Here is a 20585-nt window from a genome sequence, read left to right as displayed (position 1 = left end):
TGAGACATATAAAAAAACTGAAATTAATATTTAATTATAAATTATTGAAACGATTGAACGAGTTTAGTAAATCTTATTATAGAAACCAGTTTTTTACAATGTAAATAAACAAGAACGATATTCACACGAGCAAAACATGAGCTGAAGTTGTTACCATCTATCGTTTGCTAAAATAACTGTCACACTCTTAGACTATTATTTTTTATAATATTTATTAACAGATCGCAGCTAAGTTATTATAATAAATGATATTTTCTGAATAATTGAAATTCAATGCAATAACGATCTCTATTATTTAAAAATTTAACGCTTCTTAAATGCTAAACAATCACGATTAATCGAAATTGTGATTCATTTTGAAATTATTATCAATGGCATTCATTTTTGACCATTGATCATCATAGTCAACATGACGATTAATTACTTCCCACAATTTCCCCCAATTTAAAATAACCAACCTTCAAGAACCATTTATTCAGTATACTTCAATGAAGAAGAAAAGAGGAAATATTCAGCACAAATTGAATAAATTCATTAAAAGTCATCTTTTGTAAATCTTTTATGCAGCTTCATTAAAGCTGAATGAAAGTTGACGAAGGGCCAGTTTTAATGATCTTACACTTGAACTGAACTTCTATTGCTTTCAATAGCAATACTTTCCAAAGAAAAGACGCACATAAAATTAAGGTACTCGAAGGTGTCGACAAACGATTAAGCTGACCAGTTTGATTGCAATTCTAGACTGCATTTCACTTCATGATTTTTAATTTTTCAGTTATCTAGTTTCTCAGTTGTTGACTGTTATTTAAACTGTTCATCGGGAGTGAATTTTACCACAATATCTTCAAATCATGTTTATAATGACCATATCTGCATTGATTTTATTTTATGTAGCTTACTTGATTTACAATTGGATAGTTTGGATGAGAAAATTTGACCAATATCCAAGTTATTCATTGTCGCCTTCACAGTGCATTTTTGCCCTCAAAGAAATTATCAAAGGCCCTGAATATATACTGAAAAATTGTAAGTAAATCTGAATTTGTTTGAAAATCTGACAAATTACCAACAATTAATATCTTTCTGTTTATCTGCAGATACGAGTAAAACGTATATCAAATATATTCACCAGTTCATTAAGCATCAGGATTACATTGTTTTATGGATAACTTTTTATCCAATTTTGTTTGTCTTGAAAAGCAACTGTATTGAGGTAAGTAGAGTAACTATTCAATATAATTAATCACTGATTATTTAACAAAATTTAGGATTCGCTGAAAAAACATAACGTCAAAACAAGCTTCACTCAAGCTTTTAAGCCTTTCCTCAGCGATGGTCTGGTGCTGAAAAATGGTGAAAGGTGGAAGAAATTTCGTAAAATTGGTGAAATGAATTTAAAGACTAAAATGTTATCCTCTTTTATACCAACAATGTCCAAACATGGAAATACGTTTATAACTAAATTATATTCAAAGACTGACTCATGGGTTGATTTACAGAAAAATTTATCTCTGACAACATTTAATGTTATTAGTGAATGTGCTATGGGTATATCAACTGAATCCGATAATTTACAGAACGATGCTGAAACACTATTCTCATTGGCTCCAGATGCTCCTGCATATGCAATCAAGCGATTGTTTAATCCTTTGCTTTGGCCAGAATTCATTTATCTTGGTTACTGTGATTATGCCACTTCAGGTAAAATCAAAGTATGCAGCACATTATTCAAGCACTTGGTAAACAAAGAAATATCAAGACAACAGATTTACTATGTAAACGACATCGACCACTCTGACGAGGAAAAAGAAGAGATTTTTTTGGACAAAATCAGGGACAACTATCTTTCTCATTTGGTCAGTCTTTACATCGATGGATTGAATGGCAATGATGATGAGATTCCAATTGAAGACATCGAGTATGAGATCAATAATTTCATTATCGCTGGATTTGAGACAGTTAAAGTATCAGTATTATGGACACTAGCTTGCATAGGTAAGTAACACATGATTATATAATTTGGTTGGAAGGCCTGTTGTTTAGTATTTACTCTTTTTTGCTTCAATTTAATAAATTATTTTATGTCTTCGCCATCAACAGCTAGTGAACCTGAAATTCAAGAAAGAATTTACCGGGAAATTAATGATGTATTGGACGATGATGGTTACGATATTGAAAAGTTAAATCAATTGACTTACCTTGACTGTTGTGTACGCGAAGGTTTGAGGTTATTTCCACCCATATTTAGCACCGGACGAACCTCACAGACAGATGGTGCCTTTGCTGGCAGATTATTGCCAAAGTCAACTGAAATAATAACAATAATTTGGGCAGTTCATCATGATGAGACGATCTATCCTGAACCAGAGAAATATGATCCAGATAGGTTTTCATCAGAAAGAGTTGAATCAATTCCCAGCTCTGCTTGGATACCTTTTGGATTCGGGCCAAGGACTTGTATTGGCTATCGGTTTGCCCTTTGTGAAGCTAAATTGTTGATCTCTCTAATAATTAAACATTTTACTATTCAAACAAACAAATTTTATGATCAGATTGATTTTACTGCAGTCATTACTCTCAAACCGATTGAACCAATGCTTTTTAAATTTACCCCAAGAGGACAAATATTGTTGTAACACCAATCACTGTAATTAAATTAAAGAAACATAAGATTAATTCTAGTAATTAAGTTAATAAAATGATAATCCATGATCTTGAATTAATGAAATCAATCTTTTACCTTTAAATGTTATATTCCCTGAGTTCATTTTATAATTAACCTTCGTGTTAAAACTATTAAATTTTTATTTATGAAAAATAAACATTGTTTAATTTATGTAATTGTGAGTAAATTAATGATTGGAATTTATTTTCTTTAATTTAATAATTTACTTATCGAATCCAGTTTTAAATCTCACAATTTAAATTGTGCAAACTCTATCAAGTTTTATTAGGTAATTCAGTAGATGGAGCCATATTTCCGATAGCCAAAGCATTTGCTTAGCATTAATACAAGTAGTAACACGAGACTGTAAGTAGTGAATTTGTAATAATAACAATCTTAGAATGTCAATAAATTGAACAATTTTGTGACAAATTTTGAGGCAAAACAAAATAATTACTTTATTGTGGTAATCTATTTTTTTTATTTTTGTCTTTAACCCTCTTTATTCCTCTAACCCTCTCTATTATTTTTAGGAAATTTGAGAAACCTCTGACTTGTTTAGCTCTGTGCCCAATCTAACGTTTTTCTCCTTGTGTTAACATTTGTTACAGAAAAAAAATGATTTAGTTTAACTATCATGCTTCAATCAATTATTCCGCTTGACCATTATTTGTATCTTCTCTCTTGATCTCCGAATAGATAAAATGAGCCTGGAAACGCTTCTTGAGGCTGCCAGGTATTTAAGTAGAGTTGAACAAGATGCAGGTAAGTGATTAAAAAACACTACTTTTTTACTAATTTTTCTCTCATTTTCGCTATAATCTTTACCAATATTTATTCTTATTTAATATTACTCGTATTTTGTCTATGTTTATCCTTTTCAACTAATTGTTACTAAAGCCATCATACTCTAGTTATTTTTTTATTTTCTATCACCCATTGTTCTCGAAGTTAACATTTCAATGTAGAAAAATTGATGTTTTCAAAATTAGGCTACTCTTTATAGACTGAATCGACCTGACATGTCAGATTTTTCTGCTTCTCTTTCTTACCTTCTTTCATTCGTTTGTCAGGTTCATAAGCCTGTAACTATTATGTTGAACTGGGTCAACTTAAAATGGAGAATTGAACAGTCATTGCGAAAAGAGAGAAGCTTAATAATCGAAAAATGATTCGAAATAAAAAATACTCACCTCAGTCAACTTGATCTATAAGTTGGCTATCTCTGTCATTCGTTATTCACCTTGATGACTTTTCGTTTTTTATTTCTCTCCTTTTACTTATGATTAGCATTTTCCGAAATTTGGTCCGAAGAGGGACAATCCTCGAATGGTGATTCTGGTGGACATCTCTTAATTGACCCTAACCTGCCTATAAGCTGTCAGTTTCATACTTACTCGAGTGCAGCGACAGCCTCAAAACCTTTGGCTTTCCCAGTGAAAAACTCTAAAAAGACTCACTCGAGTCAAAACGATTATAATGGAATTACCATTTCTCCTGGTAAGTAATCGTGGTCGATAAGCATATTAATGGATCACTCTCTTTAAGGTCAAGAGTTACATCTCACCACTATGGATACCAAGTAAACAGAGCTATTAAGCTGGTCAGTTTAAATCTAGATTTACATAGTGGAAGATAGTAAAGAGAAGTTTTCCGACATTTTTTTCTTGGTGAAAATTGTTAATAATATAAGCATATTTTTTTTATTTCGGTTTTTACTAGTTTTACCATCAAGTCTGTCAAGCCAGTCTTCAAATCTGTCCTCGAGTCCCACTAGCAATTCTTACAGACGACGGGCTCTTTCTACTGGATCTAGTAGCAGTAGCGTTAAAGCACAAAGAGGAAACCGTAGCTCGCGTTATAGTGAATCGAGTCATGATGCGGATTCAGCAGCTTCCAATCGTCATAGAGAGATGCATAAAACATCTGAAAAAAATCGTCGTGCCCAGTTGAGAGACTGTTTTGAACAATTGAAAAAAGAACTGCCTCAACCCGAATACCGAGATCGTAAATCATCTCACATTAATATAATTAACTGTGCCCTTCGATGTATTCAAAATTTGAAGAAAAAGGAGGCCGAGAATGAAATTGAAATGGCTCGTTTAGCCAGAACCAAGGTTCGTCATCAGAACACAATTTCCCAATTGAGGCAAGATCTTAAATTAGGCAATTCAATCGACGTGGATAAAATTTTGAAAGAATCTGTTGATAACGTCCCAGTTGTTGGTGCTTTTGAGGTAACTGGAAATGAGATGAGCGGATCTTCATCAGCCTCTGATTCCTATTCCATGGTGAAAACCCCATCCACTTACCGTGGAGAGTGTGATGGTGACTATCAAAGTGACGGAGAAGTTATCGCAATCATTGCCAACAATCTGCTCAACAAATTTTCTTTCTAACTCGAGTGACACAACAATCTGTTAATTTGGGAGTTTGAAGCTCATCAATTATAAATTGAAAAAGAATTCGTTAGGAAAAAACTGAAGATGGTAATCGTGACAAGAAAGAAGAAAGCAGAAGAAAAAAAGGATGACTTTATTAAAATAATTATTATTGATCATTTCGTTTTCAAGCACACACACAATGATTACAATTTCCAAAGAGAATGAGAAAAGATAAAAAATGCTTACAGTAAGCAGTAAAAAGATTTTACAAAACGAAGAAAGCAAAAACAGGATAAAACTCATCATTCAGCCCTTAAACTCGATCGTTTTACTTTTTTGAGCTAAACGGTTTTTCGGTTGATTCAGATAGATTAAAACGCTATTAACAAGCATGAAACAAATTGTTGGCTATTGTTTTTTTCAACTTTTTTTTCTCAATCTGCAAAATCATTAAAAAAACGTTGCGAAAGCAAGAACGGAATGTAATATGGATCGCTCTTATTAATTTTTTGACAAAAAGTTACCAAATGATAATAAAATGTTGATAAAAAAACAAAAAGGTTGAATAATGAAAAAAATTGAAATCTGAAAACTACAATTTACTTGTATGAGGCATTACAGGGAAAATGATGTTGATAACCGTTTACCACAAGAATTATGTTTCACTTTGAAACATATTTTTTATTTCAAATCACCAATTAATCAACTAATCAGTGTACTTTTTTTTAATTGAAGCGAAAAAATTGAGGGTAATTGCTTCTCCTCATATATCGATTTCTTTTGGCTACTTACATCTGTTAACATGATTGGATTCTAATTGAATTCTATGTAGATTGCCACGTTGCTTGTTTTGTTTAATTTCTTGATTTAGGGATTTACTTTGTCAACTAAACGATCAATATATTGGCATGTTCATCAATTCACTGATTACTTTGCAATCAATCAGAGTTATCTTATCATACCAAGAGATACATTATTTGTATTATACAATAGTGAAGATGATTTTGACGAGACTGAAAATAAACAGTTATTCATTTATTTTATAATTTTCAAATTTTAATAATTTTGTTAAAAATTAGATTATTTACTATAATTTACAATGCTTGTTGGTTATTTGATTTGATTAATGATTAAAATTTTACACTACGATATTTGGCTATTTTAATTGATTTCACAGTTTCATCTATTACTATGCATGCATAACAAAGTGGTGAAACATGGATTTCGAGATGATGGAATCAATGAAATTATCAATGATTTAAACTAATAAATAGGTTAATTAAAATCGATTAACAGTGAGTAAAGTGGTAAAAAAGTTAAAGTACAAAAAATACATGCATGTAGTTGAAGGGAATGATTGTGAAGGGGTTACTATTTACAATGATGCAAACTAAATGATGGATTACAAATTGTTATGAATCCATAAATGTTTGATTTTTTCTCCTATAATCAATCAAATGATTGTTTGCCAAATTTGTGACCTTCTTCAGACCTTGGATAGTTTCCTGCTAATCTTTTGTATTCACCGTCACCGTCGCGGTCATTGTTGAAGCCCAACTTTCCATCGCCAAATTTGCCTTCTCCAAATCTATTCTCGTCAAAATTGGCCTGGAAAGAGTCTCGATCAAAACCATGTTTTCCATGGAAGTTGGGTTTATTGGAGTTTCGCTCTCTTTCAGGGAAACCTCGTTGTTTGGGTGATGAATCGTAATCAGCTACTTTGAAGCCTCTTTGATCAAATCCATTGGCATTGACAGGTCCATGAGATTGATTACCGTCATAAGGGAAACCTTTGTCATCGTACTTCCTTTGACGAGGCGAGCCAGAAGAGCCTTTCAATTCTGAAGCAGCTGCAATGTATCCATGAGCTTTTCCAAGTCCGTGAATCTTGTGACTATGATGACCATGATGACCGGGGTGAACGTCATGATGAGAATGTTTACCTATTGAAGAGTTACGATTGAAGAAACTGTTAGAAAATTTGAATTGCATTTGTGGAAGATTAGAGTTTATAGAGGATATACTAATTTAAACGAAAATTCTGCGCTTTGATGATAGATCAACATCAAATTAATAAATCTACTTGCAGATAATCGAATTGCTCTCACAATGACAAAATAACAATATGAATAAGTAAAACATAAGATATTATGAGAGTTTTATGCCAGGCTTCAAATCCCCTGTTTTAGGTTTGGATGTTGTAATTTAAAAATAACACTTACCCCAATGATCTTTGTGGTGAGTACCAACATCGTAAAGCCATTTACCCTTGTGGTGATCTCCGCCATTGAAGTAGACACCAGCTGAATCTACATCACCAGTTCCAGGTTCATTGGTTTTGATTGTAGCTACAAATCCATTTTTACCAGCAGTATATTTGACCAGACGAAGTCTACCTTTTGCATCATAAATACCATAAGAGCCAACCACATGACCGCCCTTTTTAGTGAATTCACCATGTTCTTTACGAAAATTCTTATTTCCCCAAGGATCGTGGATATCATATCCAAAGGAATACTTTCCCCAGCCATTTTGTTCACGATAAATGTTTGAATGTCCTCCACCATGATGATGAGTACCGAGAGTAATTTGAAGTGAACATAGAACAACTAAACAACAAATAAACGTTGAATGTGAATCCATCTTTTAAAATATAACTAATCACTTCTTTCAACTCACAACCGATTCTTTGTCCCTTCAAGACAAAAATACAAACGATATAACTGTCTTGGTAGTCACTAGTTGATCAGTTATTTACTTTTAATTCACTCGCTTTTCACTTAAAGTATAAGATATTGTTTGCTGCTTGTCCGTTGAACAACTGATCTATCCAACTGCTGGCTCGAGTTACTTATATACTGGTGTAACTGAAATGACTAGAACTTTTAATTATCATCTAAATACTTTAAGTTTACCTCTTTTTGGTCACATTTTTAATTATAGTTTATAAGAATTAACTATTAGACAGTAAATCTTCTCATTTTGTTATGCACTTTTGAATAGACCCAACCTCTAACTAGCAAGGAGTCAACATGTAACAATTAACAGTAGATCAAAATTTTAATCAACAATTTTCTCATCACTGTTGTCACCATCAACATCATCTTGTACCATTAAATTGTTGATTGAAGGATAAGGACAATCAATTACCAACCCTTCCGATTGAAACAAATTGAACAAATTCAGTACTTACCGTAAGTTGTCTTAAAATTGTGTTAACATTGAGGTTAACCATTTGTTTTTTCAAATGTTATTACATTTCACTTTCATGTTATTAGATAAATTGAATTGTCAAACGATGATGATGATCAGGCCGATAATCAAGTGTTTTGATTGTAAAAAAGTAACATCACAACTAATGTAGCAAAAAAGTCGATAAAAACACGAAGAGCAAAACAAATGTAGCAGTACATGAAATCAGACGGATACAGTCAAAATGTACTTCCGTTAATTTTTGATCAGTTTGCAGCTTTAATTTTCTTCAACAATCAGCTGAAAATCCATCTTTTTAATGAAATTTAATAAAAAATTCAAGGTTTAGGACTTTCAGGCTGGGATCGAGCATTCACCTTATTAACCAATAACCTTATTATAAATAGAAACGTACTTATGGGCATCTCAAATCAAGTCTTCACTACTATCTATTAAAATTAAGTCTATTGGTAATTTATGATTTTATCAACAGTTGAATTATGAGATGCTGGGTGATTTATTTAATCATATCCAAATATTTCAGGTTAACATAAAAAGCATTTCCTAATATAAATGAAAACAATGAAATCGGGTGAAAAGAAATTAGAGAAACGTCTTTTTTAAAGCAATTGACAATCAAATGACAATAATCATCATTTCAATTATTTACTTTTTGATTTTAATTCTTATACAAATTCAACTTCAATTTGTTTCACCAAAACTTGGTTTCTTTTTTTAAATAATTGAGGTGACATTTTGATTTTTTGATGATGAACCAATGTTAAATTGGTCCTCATGACTGATTACGGTTGTTTGTTTAATTTTAATTTCACGATGAGCGAAATGGTAATGAGAAGGGAAAAAATGCATCACATTCAATAATAGATGAAAGATGAACAACAATATGGTGGGCTAGTGTGGAAGAGGTGAAAAGGGGTCATTTGTTGTGTTTCTTGAAATATAATCATACAATGATAATAGAAGTCATAATAATAAAACAATAATTAATTAAAAACAATAATATTATTTATAAGTGAATTCTTCGTGTGAATCATGCTGCAATTTTTTACCATTTATCAAACATTGAGCGAGATACTCGCTTGTCACAATTGGAATATTAGTTTGTTGCGCTTTCTTAATAACTGAGGTAGAGCAATTACTGTCAGCAACTATAAAATCCACAGAATTAGAGGCTTTACCTGAAAAATTTAAAAAATACAGAAAAATTTTAGTAAACAAATATTTGAACAAATTATGTAAACCAATAAGGGAAGTTGAACGTACGAGTTGATGATCCTCCTGAAGGTGGCAAACCAGAAACAATAATAGCTTGACCGGCGGACAATACAGGTTTCCATGTATCTATCAGCTTGGTGTCAGCAATCAATATCTTCAATCCTTTGAATAGATTTGCACTCTTTTTGAAGACATTTCTAGAAAGAAGGAAAAAAGCGATGGTAAAATTAGATAATCAGTGACACAAAATACAAATGTGTAACAAATATTATTTAAGATCCAATTTTTTTGTAAATAAAAGCTTTGTTAAATTGGATTAAATTGTTAGATTGAGAAAACTAATGTAAAAAAGAGTTAAATTTATACTTGTCTGATGGAAGGCTTGATTTGATGATACTAAAGCCTGAAGGAAGTAAAAACTTAGTTTTTTGGAGCAATTGTCTTTCACGGCAGCATTCGATAACCCAAGTGTGCCTTACACAAGAAATGCCAGCGTGTAAACATTGCATATAAAGAGATGTTTTCAGATATGTACAGGCAATCAGAACGATCTCATTTATTTCGGCGCAATTCTGTAAAACAAGAGAGATGTAAAAATTAGCTGGTTGCTGCATTTGAAAAGGGAGTTTAACTTACTCGAGCTGATTCAAGATCATTAAAGACTCTCCCTGAACCATTTTGAATTTGAGATACCAAATAATCAGCATCAAAGGGTATACTACAACCAGCTTCGGATGAAGACATTTCTTTATTGGAATTACTAGTTCTGTCAGCTAATAGGAAACCAATTCCGTCGAAAAAGGTGCTTCCTTCAGGTGGAATCGGTCCCAAGAGTTTTTCCTTTTCTCCTTGAACAATTGATAGTTTAGAGTTTGAGGAGGTTGATGAGGTTGAAGATGATTTAGATGATGATGAGTCTGAACTAGTTTTTTTATACGTGAATGGTAAAGGAGGCTGGTATTTAGAGGCCGAATTTTTCTTAGATTTAGCATTTTCATTGGTTACTTTGCCTGATGGACTGAATGATGGCAAAAATTTTTTGCTAAATGAGGTACTTCGACCTTTTGTACTCTTAGAACTATTCACTGAACCGGTATCAGAGTCTCCAACTGAACCGTGATCATCACTAGAACATGTATGGCTAGCGACTGATGAGGGTGCTGTTTGAACTAATGATGTTGAAGATGCTGTGTTGCTTGTTGTTGTGGCAGCTGTGGATGTGGCTGATGACGATGTTGTCTTAGATATCCGTGAACGTTTAGGTATTATATTATTGAGATCAACGTCAGCAAATTTAGATGCATTTGAAGGGAATTTTGATTGTTTACCTAATAGAATAGCAGCCATTTCAGATGTTAAGAAAATGTTTCGAGTTGGATACCGCTTACCATCAGCGTCGTCATTTTCAATTTCGTACTCAACATCATATCCGTTTTTAACAAAACAACGTTTAATCACTCGTTGAGCACAACTGTCATTTGAATAGGTTATCATAACGTGCTGTCCAGGTACTAAGTAAGGAACGGAGATAATCTCACTTTCGTGGACAGAACGTTTTTCGCCGTCGTCAAAAGTTATTAACCATTTGGAATCAGTTTGAGGTGAAGTTGTTTTACCGGGATAAAAATTTTTATCTTGGGCCCATTTAGCAAAAACTTGATTATCTTTTTCAATCGGTCGAAACTCAGGTTCTCTGATTTTATCAATAACCATATCTGGAGTCACTTCTCCAACTCTCATCAACGATGAGTTTCCATGTAAAGAAAGCAAAGCTGTTGCTGTTTCCCTGCGAGTTTCTTCGCTGTCAATTAATTCTTCCTTTTTAATTGTATCCTCCTTATCCTTCATTTTAACCTCTTCCTCTTTAGTTTCTTTTTTTATAGTCTCTTCCATCTCAGCTCTTCCATTTTTTCTCGTTCTTTTATTAGATCCACTGACAGAATTGAGTTTTCTTTTGTTGGAATTAGATTGGTTTTTAGAATTCGACTCGAACATAGACATTGGGAGAGACTTCGGTTCAGTAGGGTTACGTGATTCTTGGGCCATATTGCCTGATGCAAGGTTTGACTCTTTAGAAGAGACAGATTTATTAGATTTTCGAGTTGTATTAGGCAAGGGCTTGGAAAATCCTGAATTATTTTGTGGCTCAACATTTCCATTAGTAGACGACGAGGAAGATTTAGATGATTCCAACTCTGGCTTTAGCGTTAACCTCTCACTGTAAAGATCAGATGAGTTAGATGAAGATGGCGTAACTTCAACCGTAGTAGAGTTAGCGTTGCAATGATCAATATTGTTCTGGTTGAAACTGAATGGGGAAAATTGTTTCAGATATGCTAGCAGAGTGGTTTTATTTTCCAGATGAGCTGCATCCAATTTCAAACTTCCTATTGGGGTGATTACTGGTTGAGATTTTACTGCTGGTGTCTCACATAAAACTCGTCCTTGATAAAAAACTTGACGAACGGTATGTAATGTTTGTACAGTTCTAATTTCCACTTCCTTGACTGTTCTATCAGACGAAGGAACAGAATTCAATTGAACTTTTTCTTCGTTATTTTCTTCTCTTGGTTGGGCAAATGAAACATCGATAACCTCTGGTTTGGGTTTGGGTGGCTGAAGAGTTAAAGGAGGGGGAAGTGGCGACGCAGGTGCTGGCGCTGGTGCTGGATTAATAGGTTTACGAGCTATTTGTACTGATGGTTGTGTCTTATCTTTGAATCGATTTCTATCCAAGTCATCACAATTCATTATTTGGCTAGCTTTTTGCGAAAGATCTTCTGATTTTTGTGAAGATTGAGTGGATTGCGACGATTGAGTGGATTGTGATGATGTATGATAGGAATTAGAGGCACCAACCAAACTGTAAAAAAAGAGACATAGCGCAATTTAATACCCTTGATTCTGAATTAGATATGAAAAAATTGAAAAATTGCTAGTTACCTAGGTGCACCAGAGCTTGGAGTAAGCGTTCGGGGTGAGTTATCTTGGGGCATATTTCTAATAATATTGCTAGGTGACGAAGCAGGGCTGCTAAGTCCTCTACATTGCTCAAGTGAATCATGATTACTCATACTCGGTGGTGGTGTAATAATGGTGTGATAATTGGAATTGAATAATTGGTGATTGGAATTGGATTGCTGTACATAATTATGAATAGATTGATGAGGTGAAGGTGGTGGTTGATGGGGAGGAGGCTGTGGCTGCGGTTGCAGTAGATGATGTGACATTGAATGTTGGTGTCTTGGATGAGATTGATGAAATTGTGGAAGATGAGTTGGGTGCTGATGTTGGTGGGGATGAGGAGGATGGTGGTGATGAGATTGATGTGAGTGATGAGTTTGATGATGTTGACTATTGCCCCCGATTGAATTTGAATTTATTCGGCCTAGTTGTAAATTTGGTGAGTTACCACCATAATTGACTGAGTTAGATATCGGAGTTAATTGATGGTCCGTCCTAGACTCTCTTTCTACTCTTGAATATGCGTGATCATTGGTCGTTCCTACAAGTTGATGACTTTGATCTGAAATAAGATCATTTGGAGCCATTTGATTGGGTGGCATGGTCGCGCAGCTGTCACTATCATTGATCTAAAGATGATGGATAGATAAAGAAAAAACATGAGAAGATATTAATTTAATATTTCTGTCAAGTAAGTGTTAAAAATATTGAGAGATGTAAATATCTCTAGAGAAGTATAAAAATATACTCTTGTACTCTTCATTTTATCTCTATTTTCATAGGAGAATAAATAAATTGAATCCTTTCAAGGTAATATGAATCAATCCAAAGTACAAAAGAAGATAAAAGACTGAAATGAGAAAAGACTAAAAACTAGTGACGCCAATTGATTCAACGTTCGAAGAGCACAATAATGTCCTTGAATTAAAAGTATCCAATTAACGGAGATATTTGGTATGTTTCTTATGGGTCGATAAAAAAATAATCGGAAAACGAACGTTGGTAAAATACAGGTAAAATTAGTTGCATTAGATTTTTGGAGAAGAAACATAAACAACTGTTCCTGAGAATCTTTCTAAATCCAATTCGCTGAAATTATACCAAATAGATGATGAAATAATCTAAAGATCAAAAACACAAAGCTCCAGGTGGGTATGTTGGTGAAAGATTTACAGAGTTGATAGCTGATCTTTCTGAGTAAGATTCTCTCTTCCACAGTCAATAGGTTACCATTACCATAAATGGCGACTCAAACATTAATCGAAATACTCACAAAAAGATTTAATAAAGGGTCATCGAAGTGTAGATATGATTGTGATGTTTGCATCTCATTGATCATACCAGAATTAATCGAACAGTCGGATGATTGAAGACAGTGTGTTTGATTTAAACGTGTAGCTGCTGAAGGGGATAATGTTGAAATAGATGAACTTGGAGGTAAAATCGGGATAGTTTGTGAATTTACTGGCCTATAATTGTAATCAAGTAAATTAGGATTCATGATCAAATAATGTAAACAAATGTTAGTAGACGGATTTGGAGTAGAGATGCTGGCCAGAAAAATTGAAGCAAAATTGCATCTTAAGATGAGCAGGAGCAAAGAGTAATTCTCAGAGGCGCCACTATTAAATCTACTAAAGAAACTATTTATTTAAATGTTTTAGCCTTTAAATAATTTAAAAGTTTTCAGTTATAATTAGATCGATTGTCTTAATTTGCTACTCGTACATCTTAAGATTTATTGCAATAATGCCACAAAAATTATAGTCTCCAAATAATGTATTTAATAAAAAAATATTTTTTGACTTATTTTTTTCTAGTCCATTATTAGGATTCGGATTGTATCCTACGGCAATCAGCATCATATGTTTCATCATTAATCATAAATGCAAATGATAATTGTCCTTGTGAATTTAATTTTGTATTGGAAATGAGTTTAGTTCATCGGACAGTCGATTTAAATGATTAACTTGACGCATTCTCAAGTGCGCATAGCTGAGAAAAAAAGAGATAACAACTTGAAGTAAACAATGTTTACTAAACATTGCAAATTCATTTGCCATTTTGCTATTTAGCTTGAATTCCTAGCTTGTGAGTCATGTTTGCACTTTTTGACTGAATAACATTTTTTCTTGTCGTAAAGTGTTTCTAGTTTTGAACAAATAATGGATAGTACCAGAATATCAACAGTTCCTACAACAATGTTGGAGTTGTCAATTTCTTGTCGGAATCTAACCAATAAAGATACATTGTCAAAAAGTGATCCACAATGTACTTTGTACATCAAAAATTTGTCAGATAAAGATTGGAGAGAAATTGGAAAAACCGAAGTGATCAATGATGATTTAAACCCTCATTTTGTCCGTAAATTTTTGATCGATTACAACTTTGAAACGGTGCAAAAACTGAGGTTTGTATTACATGACATTGATACTGTTTCAAATGATTTTCTTGGCCAACATGAAACAACCCTGGCTGAAATCGTTGCCTTTCAGGGAAGAGAATTTACTGGTCCTTTGAAAGATGAAAGAGGAAGAAGTGCAGGAACTGTCATTGTAGTTGCTGAGGAGATTGCTAATTGTAAACGAAGTGTAAATATCGCCTTAAAAGGTTGTGATATTCTCGGGACTAGTTGCTTCACCAAACGATCAACTTTCCTCACTTTTTGGCGATCTATTGAAAACGGATCTTATAGTCTAGTTCATAAAACTGAAGCTGCTCCAGTTTCCCATAAACCTGAATGGAAAAAGATCTATATTTCTGCTAGAACTCTTTGCAATGGAGATTTTGATCGCAACATTAGGATTGACTGTATGAAATATAAAATGTCTGGCGCCCATACTTTGATTGGATCATTTCATACTACTCTCAATGACTTGACTCAAAGATTTAACAATCCTTCTAATCGTAAATTAACGGTAAGCCACTAGTTATCAACCATCAATAGCAGATTAATAATTTTCAAATTTCTTTTTCAGCTAAGCAATTCAAAAAAGCGATCCATAAAATGTGGTAATCTGGAACTCAAGGAACTAGAAATTGGCGATGAATATTCATTTCTCGATTATATCATGGGAGGAACTCAACTACATTTCGCAGTTGCTATTGACTTTACCGCCTCTAATGGTAATCCAATATATCCAGAGTCGCTACATTACATTGGATCAGATAAATCTAATCCCTACGAACTAGCTTTAAAAGCAATCGGTGAAATTTTAAGGCCATACAACTCTCAAAATGTTTATCCTGGTTTTGGGTTTGGTGCAAAATTATCACCTCAAGCTCCAGTCTCTCACCAATTTCCATTAAATGGTAACATTAACCATCCGTACTGCAATGGAATTGAAGAAATTATTACACATTATCGATCAACTGTTAGTCGTGTAACTTTTTACGGACCAACCAATTTTGCTCCTGTTATTGAAAGCACAGCTGCCATCGCTAGACAATATGATGCTGGTTCTAGCTATTTTATTTTACTCATTATTACTGATGGTATTATTTGTGATATGCCACAAACAAAACAGGCAATAATCGAGGCTTCACACTTGCCTCTGTCAATAATTATTGTTGGTGTTGGAAACGATGATTTTGCTGCCATGAATGAACTTGACTCTGATGATCGCTTGTTGGAATTTAATGGTAAAAAAGCTGTCCGTGATATTGTTCAGTTTGTACCTCTGAGAAACTACATCAATACATCAGTACCAGCTATGGACGGTTTAGCTAAAGATGTGCTTTACGAAGTACCCGATCAACTTACTTCATTTATGAGAGCCAAAGGAATCAAACCCAAAAAAACTACTCAATAACATTTTACTTTTATCTTGTTATTTTCTCAATGTTTGTCTTTTAACCTGCCAATGACAATTTTATATCTCAATTCTATCATGTCCTATGAAACAAACTATCTTTACTATCGTGGTGATTCACAATTTAATTTTATCTGTCTTTATATGATAAGCACCATTGTTATTACATTGAGCTTTCTATTGTATTCTCTTATTTAACGTATTATTCGTTAACGAACAAATTATGCTAAATTCATTCCATACTCGTTGTTGAACTTCCACAATTCACTACTTGACCAAATTTTTTTATTAAATTTGTCTGTATCTGTTGTCTAGTAAAATTAATACATATTGTTATTCCCATAATAATAAACCAATACTTTTGTAAAATTGATGTTGGATTGAACAATCTTCCTAGCTTAATACACTTCATTTTCCACCCATAGAGGGCGTTACAACTATACTGTTACGGTTGTATTCGAGTCCTTCACTTGGTCTTGTTTGTTTATCAATAATCATCTTTTTTAATTGTTCAATTAATCTCTAATTTCTGGATTAACCTTTGTTTTGCCAACAAATCAGGTATGTAATTTACTTAAGTAAGCATGGATTTGACTGGAGAGATCATAACTAGATATTTATCTCTTTATCCAGGAAAGTGTTACCATTATGAACTCGATAGTTCGACAATGCTTGAATCCAAGGACTATTAAAGGTCTACAAATGCTGCAAAAAAGAGGCTACTCGTACCCTTATGATAATAAGTTTTTGGTCACTCCACCTAGGACACCAATATCGGTAGTTGAAAGAGTAGCTTGGTTTACCTTGCTTTTTACCTCTATAACCTCTGTCCCTGCTTGGATTCTTTATCATCTTCGTCTTTACCGAGGCCAAAGTTACGATGACTGGATTAACTATCAAAACAGATGGGTCAAAAGTGGATAAATGTTTTTTTGAATTGCTGACAAAGATTATTGTGAAATTGTTATCCCAGTACTCATGAAATCATCATCAAAGCAAATTACTCTTACAAATCTCCATCTTTTAGCTTTCTTCTTAATATAATTTAATGAGCCAATGACGGTGATGATTTTATTTTTGTTTTTATTCACTGTAGATTAACAGTCTAATGATGAACAGAACAGAAAATAAGCAGCCATTAAAGTTGTTCTGCTTTAGGGTAAATTAATGTGCTTGCTAGAACCTGAAAATGAATCAAATACTGTGTTTTTTTGTAGGTTAAATTTGTTTTGATTGATTTCCTTTGAGAAAAAAAATTATTAAATCTAATTGTAGATTAAATTGGTTAATTGATTACTTTCATTTGATCATCTGGATGTTACCGGTCAATTCATTATTTTAATGATAATGGTACCTCAACAAAAAATGAAGCTGATGTAAAAAATGGACGACTCATTTTTCATCAAAGCCGTTGACTTAACAGATTTTATTCTTTACCTCCAAGGATTTGCAAGAATTGATTATCTCATGAAAATTGAATTATTGAATACAAACAGATTTGAACTTTTCATCTTTTAATAGTAAACATTTAGCAAAGTAAAGGTTAATCTCAACTAATGATTTAAAGGCTAAAGAGAATCAATTATGCTATTACAATACAAAAATACATTGAAACAAATTGCCATTAAAAGGAGTTACAATTGTTGAAAGGAACATCTTTTCGGGATAACTGACTTTTCACCTAAACATCAGCAATACCAGTTGATTAAGAAAGATCAGGTGCTGCTTTACAATAAAAAGTCAAATTACCAGAAATAGAAATACAATTAAATCAATTAATTTTACAAGTGTAAAAGGTTTAAGGCCAAAAAACTGATGCTAAACTAGCTCAATCACTATTTTAAAGGTTTAATAAATCGCTGAATTTGATAGTAGAATTAGCTTGATCAGGATCATCCCCTCTACAGTTTAATTGCAGCAATCGAAACAGTTTTACTTTCTCAAGCTAGATTGGCACAATTACTTGACCATTACGACTTAACAGTACGGTATTTGAACGGCATATTTGAAGATCGGTAATATTAATTGGTTATAAATGAGTCAAAACATAAATCAGCAGTTCGTATATGTTCATTAGCCAATTGTCGGATTATGATTCAGAGACGAGTCATAGTTCTATTAAACAATGTTTAATGACTAATTTAGGTAGCAGCAATCTAAAAAAGATGAAAAATAGATAATGAGAAGATGTTACAAGATTTAACAACAATCAATAACCAGTATTTATTACCATCATGATGAACACCATTCAAAGTTGCAATCTAAGATGGAAACAATTTTCAAGATTAAAACCTTTTCATCATCATCACCATCACAATCTACCTCAACTACTTTAGTGAGTCCAAGCATTATCTTGCCTTTTGTTATAATGATTATAATAAAGAAATAATGAGGAATGTTGATGACAACTATCATTATATCCGTAGGCGAGTTAGCTTCAGCTCCAAGGATTTTGAAGAATTAGAAGGTTCCTTAACCCGTTATAACAATAATAGGCATGAAATTTCAATCTCCTATTGAAAGGAAATCCAAAATTTAACATTTGATTACCATTATAAATTCATATGATGATTGCTTGTCAGTGAAAGTTTCACCTCTTTCACCAAGTTTTCCATCCCTTGCACTGGACAATACTCTGTATGCATCTCTGGCAAACTCTTGCTTTTTGTTCATTTCTTGAATTCAAGGCCCGCAATCAAAAGCTTTAATCCTTTAATATTCAACATCTTGAAGTGTTAATCCAAAGTAACCATATTATGATGATAAAAAAATACAATCACGATTCCAAAACAAAGCATAAAGACAAGTGTATACATTTTACACAATACTTTATAGCCATTTTTGGCAAACCAGCATTAGATCAGCAATTGTTGATTGTTGTCTTCATAACTGGAAACAATTGCAACTAGATGATCATTGACACTTTCAAGGGTAACAATCATCAAGTGGTGAACCATAAGCTAATAGAAAAAAAAACAAATCATTAACCAAAAAAAAGATAATTTAATTTCCTGTTGAGTTGGTAAAGGTTGAACATAATGTATCTTACCATCTTGTTTAAGCAGACTTTGGTGGATAGGATTGATTTTATTTGGGTTAATTGTGATTGCACTAGAAAATTTACTGTAATGTCGATTAAAATGTAAATTAATTAGACAATAATAAAATAAAACAGACTCAATTAAACAGATAGTATCACTATAATTGATGGTTATTGTTTGGTTTAGCTTGGTTACCAAAAAGCACAATTGCTCATCTCCCGCTTTTTTACCTTCAATTCCTGGGGAAACAACATAAATTACATTTTGTACAAACCCAAACAATTTAAATTGTCATCAAATGTAAGTTTTTTTTATTTGGCTCATCATTAGCTTAAATCTTAATCAATATAAATCATACTTCTTATTAGTACAATGATTATTATTGTTTATTCAATTGCTATTAGTTGTAAAACAGCGAAATAGTTGGAATGATTGAAGGAATGAACAAGGAAAAAAAAACTGAATGGCGAAATGAAGACGAACCTTTGCCATTAAAAAAGCAAGACATAATTGATTTACAACAATTGTTAGACAATTAAATGCACATAATCAAATGTAAAACATGTCTTTATTGTTCACAGGATCAGCAATATTTAACAAGATAATTGATCAGTCTGCCATTAAAAGACAATTTGCTGTTCAAATTGCTTGGTTACATTTTAATCTAGTTAACTCAAAAAGTTGTTATGACTGTGAATGTGTATGAATCAGTCTCTAATACAATTCAATTGATTGTAATCATCATCCCGGAACAAAATTCATCTACTCTTCAAAATGATAAGAATTGATTTACAGTACACATTGATGCAGATATAACAAGAGCTAAATTGTTGAGACACTTTAATTACTATTTAAATTAATGGGAGCCTCGTTATATGGCTCAAGTAATAATTTTGTTGTTGTTTTGAGTTTTAAAACAGAATCTTCTTTAATTGAAAGCAATACTCAATCATCAAAAACGAACATTTTTCACACTTTTACCAGAAAAAACATTGTTTTTTGGTGTAAAAACTGGTTAATTTGTTGATTAACTTGAATGCAAAAATGAATCCAAGGTTATCAGCTTTTCGTTTTACTTTTCAGTTAATTGTTGAGGCTTAACTCTGTTCAACCTTTACAAAATTAATTTGGTAAATAGTTAATTCACTCAATTATCAATCATTGAAACATGCTTCCAACTTGATTGAGGTTAATAAGCAATTTGCAAATCTTTTTGACTCTGTTTTTTATTCACATGATAATAATTTAGATCCATTTGCAGTGAAATAATTCAATGGTCAGCCTGATAGTG

The 20585-nt window shown here is 32.7% G+C and overlaps 5 protein-coding genes and 2 long non-coding RNA genes across 9 annotated transcripts; 4 read left to right on the top strand and 3 right to left on the bottom strand.

Annotated features, from left to right (window-relative positions):
- Nucleotides 1-729: 729 nt before the first annotated feature.
- LOC107363943 (putative cytochrome P450 4d14) lies at nt 730-2728 on the top strand. The gene is made up of 4 exons (XM_015931227.3): nt 730-1026; nt 1098-1213; nt 1269-1995; nt 2101-2728. The coding sequence occupies exons 1-4, from the start codon at nt 852-854 to the stop codon at nt 2634-2636; spliced, it is 1554 nt and encodes a 517-aa protein (XP_015786713.1). The 5' UTR covers nt 730-851; the 3' UTR covers nt 2637-2728.
- A 306-nt stretch (nt 2729-3034) lies between these two features.
- LOC107364289 (uncharacterized) lies at nt 3035-5535 on the top strand. Of its 2 annotated transcripts, none has more exons than XM_015931626.3 (4): nt 3035-3131; nt 3365-3430; nt 3956-4165; nt 4388-5535. In XM_015931626.3, the coding sequence occupies exons 2-4, from the start codon at nt 3370-3372 to the stop codon at nt 5062-5064; spliced, it is 948 nt and encodes a 315-aa protein (XP_015787112.1). In that variant the 5' UTR covers nt 3035-3131; nt 3365-3369; the 3' UTR covers nt 5065-5535. The 2 variants fall into 2 exon arrangements, with proteins under 2 accessions (XP_015787112.1, XP_089125091.1); XM_089268965.1 differs by having other exon boundaries at nt 3277-3430.
- A 548-nt stretch (nt 5536-6083) lies between these two features.
- Nucleotides 6084-7839, bottom strand: LOC107363949 (uncharacterized). Its single transcript, XM_015931231.3, has 2 exons — nt 7272-7839; nt 6084-6992 (listed from the first exon to the last, which is right to left on the bottom strand). Exons 1-2 carry the CDS (start codon nt 7690-7692, stop codon nt 6499-6501), a joined length of 915 nt encoding a protein of 304 aa, XP_015786717.1. The 5' UTR covers nt 7693-7839; the 3' UTR covers nt 6084-6498.
- A 1156-nt stretch (nt 7840-8995) lies between these two features.
- Nucleotides 8996-13967, bottom strand: LOC107364226 (uncharacterized). Its single transcript, XM_015931556.3, has 6 exons — nt 13715-13967; nt 12421-13070; nt 10114-12340; nt 9844-10049; nt 9526-9674; nt 8996-9440 (listed from the first exon to the last, which is right to left on the bottom strand). Exons 1-6 carry the CDS (start codon nt 13940-13942, stop codon nt 9265-9267), a joined length of 3636 nt encoding a protein of 1211 aa, XP_015787042.1. The 5' UTR covers nt 13943-13967; the 3' UTR covers nt 8996-9264.
- Nucleotides 13968-14498: 531 nt separating this feature from the next.
- Nucleotides 14499-16626, top strand: LOC107364254 (copine-8). The gene is made up of 2 exons (XM_015931588.3): nt 14499-15359; nt 15420-16626. Exons 1-2 carry the CDS (start codon nt 14607-14609, stop codon nt 16251-16253), a joined length of 1587 nt encoding a protein of 528 aa, XP_015787074.1. The 5' UTR covers nt 14499-14606; the 3' UTR covers nt 16254-16626.
- Nucleotides 16627-16718: 92 nt separating this feature from the next.
- On the top strand, nt 16719-17534 carry LOC149093471 (uncharacterized). The gene is made up of 2 exons (XR_016199695.1): nt 16719-16814; nt 16887-17534. It is a non-coding gene; the product is annotated as an uncharacterized LOC149093471 (long non-coding RNA).
- Nucleotides 17535-17750: 216 nt separating this feature from the next.
- On the bottom strand, nt 17751-19835 carry LOC107364255 (uncharacterized). Of its 2 annotated transcripts, none has more exons than XR_001569113.3 (3): nt 19303-19835; nt 18484-19213; nt 17751-18409 (listed from the first exon to the last, which is right to left on the bottom strand). It is a non-coding gene; the product is annotated as an uncharacterized LOC107364255 (long non-coding RNA). The 2 variants fall into 2 exon arrangements; XR_001569114.3 differs by having other exon boundaries at nt 18804-19213; nt 19303-19533.
- Between the last annotated feature and the right edge of the window lie 750 nt (nt 19836-20585).

This window comes from Tetranychus urticae, chromosome 3, assembly GCF_039701765.1.
Source record: "Tetranychus urticae isolate SD_2017Ah chromosome 3, NJAU_TeUrti_SD_1.0, whole genome shotgun sequence".
In the NCBI taxonomy this organism is placed as follows: domain Eukaryota; kingdom Metazoa; phylum Arthropoda; class Arachnida; order Trombidiformes; family Tetranychidae; genus Tetranychus; species Tetranychus urticae.
The sequence above is the reverse complement of the archived record's forward strand: the minus strand, read 5'-3'. Positions and strand labels throughout refer to the sequence as shown.

What these genes read in the sequence shown, in the direction of transcription:
- LOC107363943 (XM_015931227.3), top strand. Translation starts at nt 852, where the DNA reads ATGTTTATAATGACCATATCTGCATTGATTTTATTTTATGTAGCTTAC. An exon ending in TGAATATATACTGAAAAATT is followed by an intron (nt 1,027 to 1,097) that starts GTAAGTAAATCT and finishes GTTTATCTGCAG; the next exon opens with ATACGAGTAAAACGTATATC. An exon ending in ATGGACACTAGCTTGCATAG is followed by an intron (nt 1,996 to 2,100) that starts GTAAGTAACACA and finishes CGCCATCAACAG; the next exon opens with CTAGTGAACCTGAAATTCAA.
- LOC107364289 (XM_015931626.3), top strand. Translation starts at nt 3,370, where the DNA reads ATGAGCCTGGAAACGCTTCTTGAGGCTGCCAGGTATTTAAGTAGAGTT. An exon ending in TAGAGTTGAACAAGATGCAG is followed by an intron (nt 3,431 to 3,955) that starts GTAAGTGATTAA and finishes ACTTATGATTAG; the next exon opens with CATTTTCCGAAATTTGGTCC. An exon ending in TGGAATTACCATTTCTCCTG is followed by an intron (nt 4,166 to 4,387) that starts GTAAGTAATCGT and finishes GGTTTTTACTAG; the next exon opens with TTTTACCATCAAGTCTGTCA.
- LOC107363949 (XM_015931231.3), bottom strand. Translation starts at nt 7,692, where the DNA reads ATGGATTCACATTCAACGTTTATTTGTTGTTTAGTTGTTCTATGTTCA. An exon ending in TCACCACAAAGATCATTGGG is followed by an intron (nt 6,993 to 7,271) that starts GTAAGTGTTATT and finishes ACTCTTCAATAG; the next exon opens with GTAAACATTCTCATCATGAC.
- LOC107364226 (XM_015931556.3), bottom strand. Translation starts at nt 13,942, where the DNA reads ATGAATCCTAATTTACTTGATTACAATTATAGGCCAGTAAATTCACAA. An exon ending in ACCCTTTATTAAATCTTTTT is followed by an intron (nt 13,071 to 13,714) that starts GTGAGTATTTCG and finishes CATCATCTTTAG; the next exon opens with ATCAATGATAGTGACAGCTG. An exon ending in CCAAGCTCTGGTGCACCTAG is followed by an intron (nt 12,341 to 12,420) that starts GTAACTAGCAAT and finishes CTTTTTTTACAG; the next exon opens with TTTGGTTGGTGCCTCTAATT.
- LOC107364254 (XM_015931588.3), top strand. Translation starts at nt 14,607, where the DNA reads ATGGATAGTACCAGAATATCAACAGTTCCTACAACAATGTTGGAGTTG. An exon ending in CTTCTAATCGTAAATTAACG is followed by an intron (nt 15,360 to 15,419) that starts GTAAGCCACTAG and finishes TTTCTTTTTCAG; the next exon opens with CTAAGCAATTCAAAAAAGCG.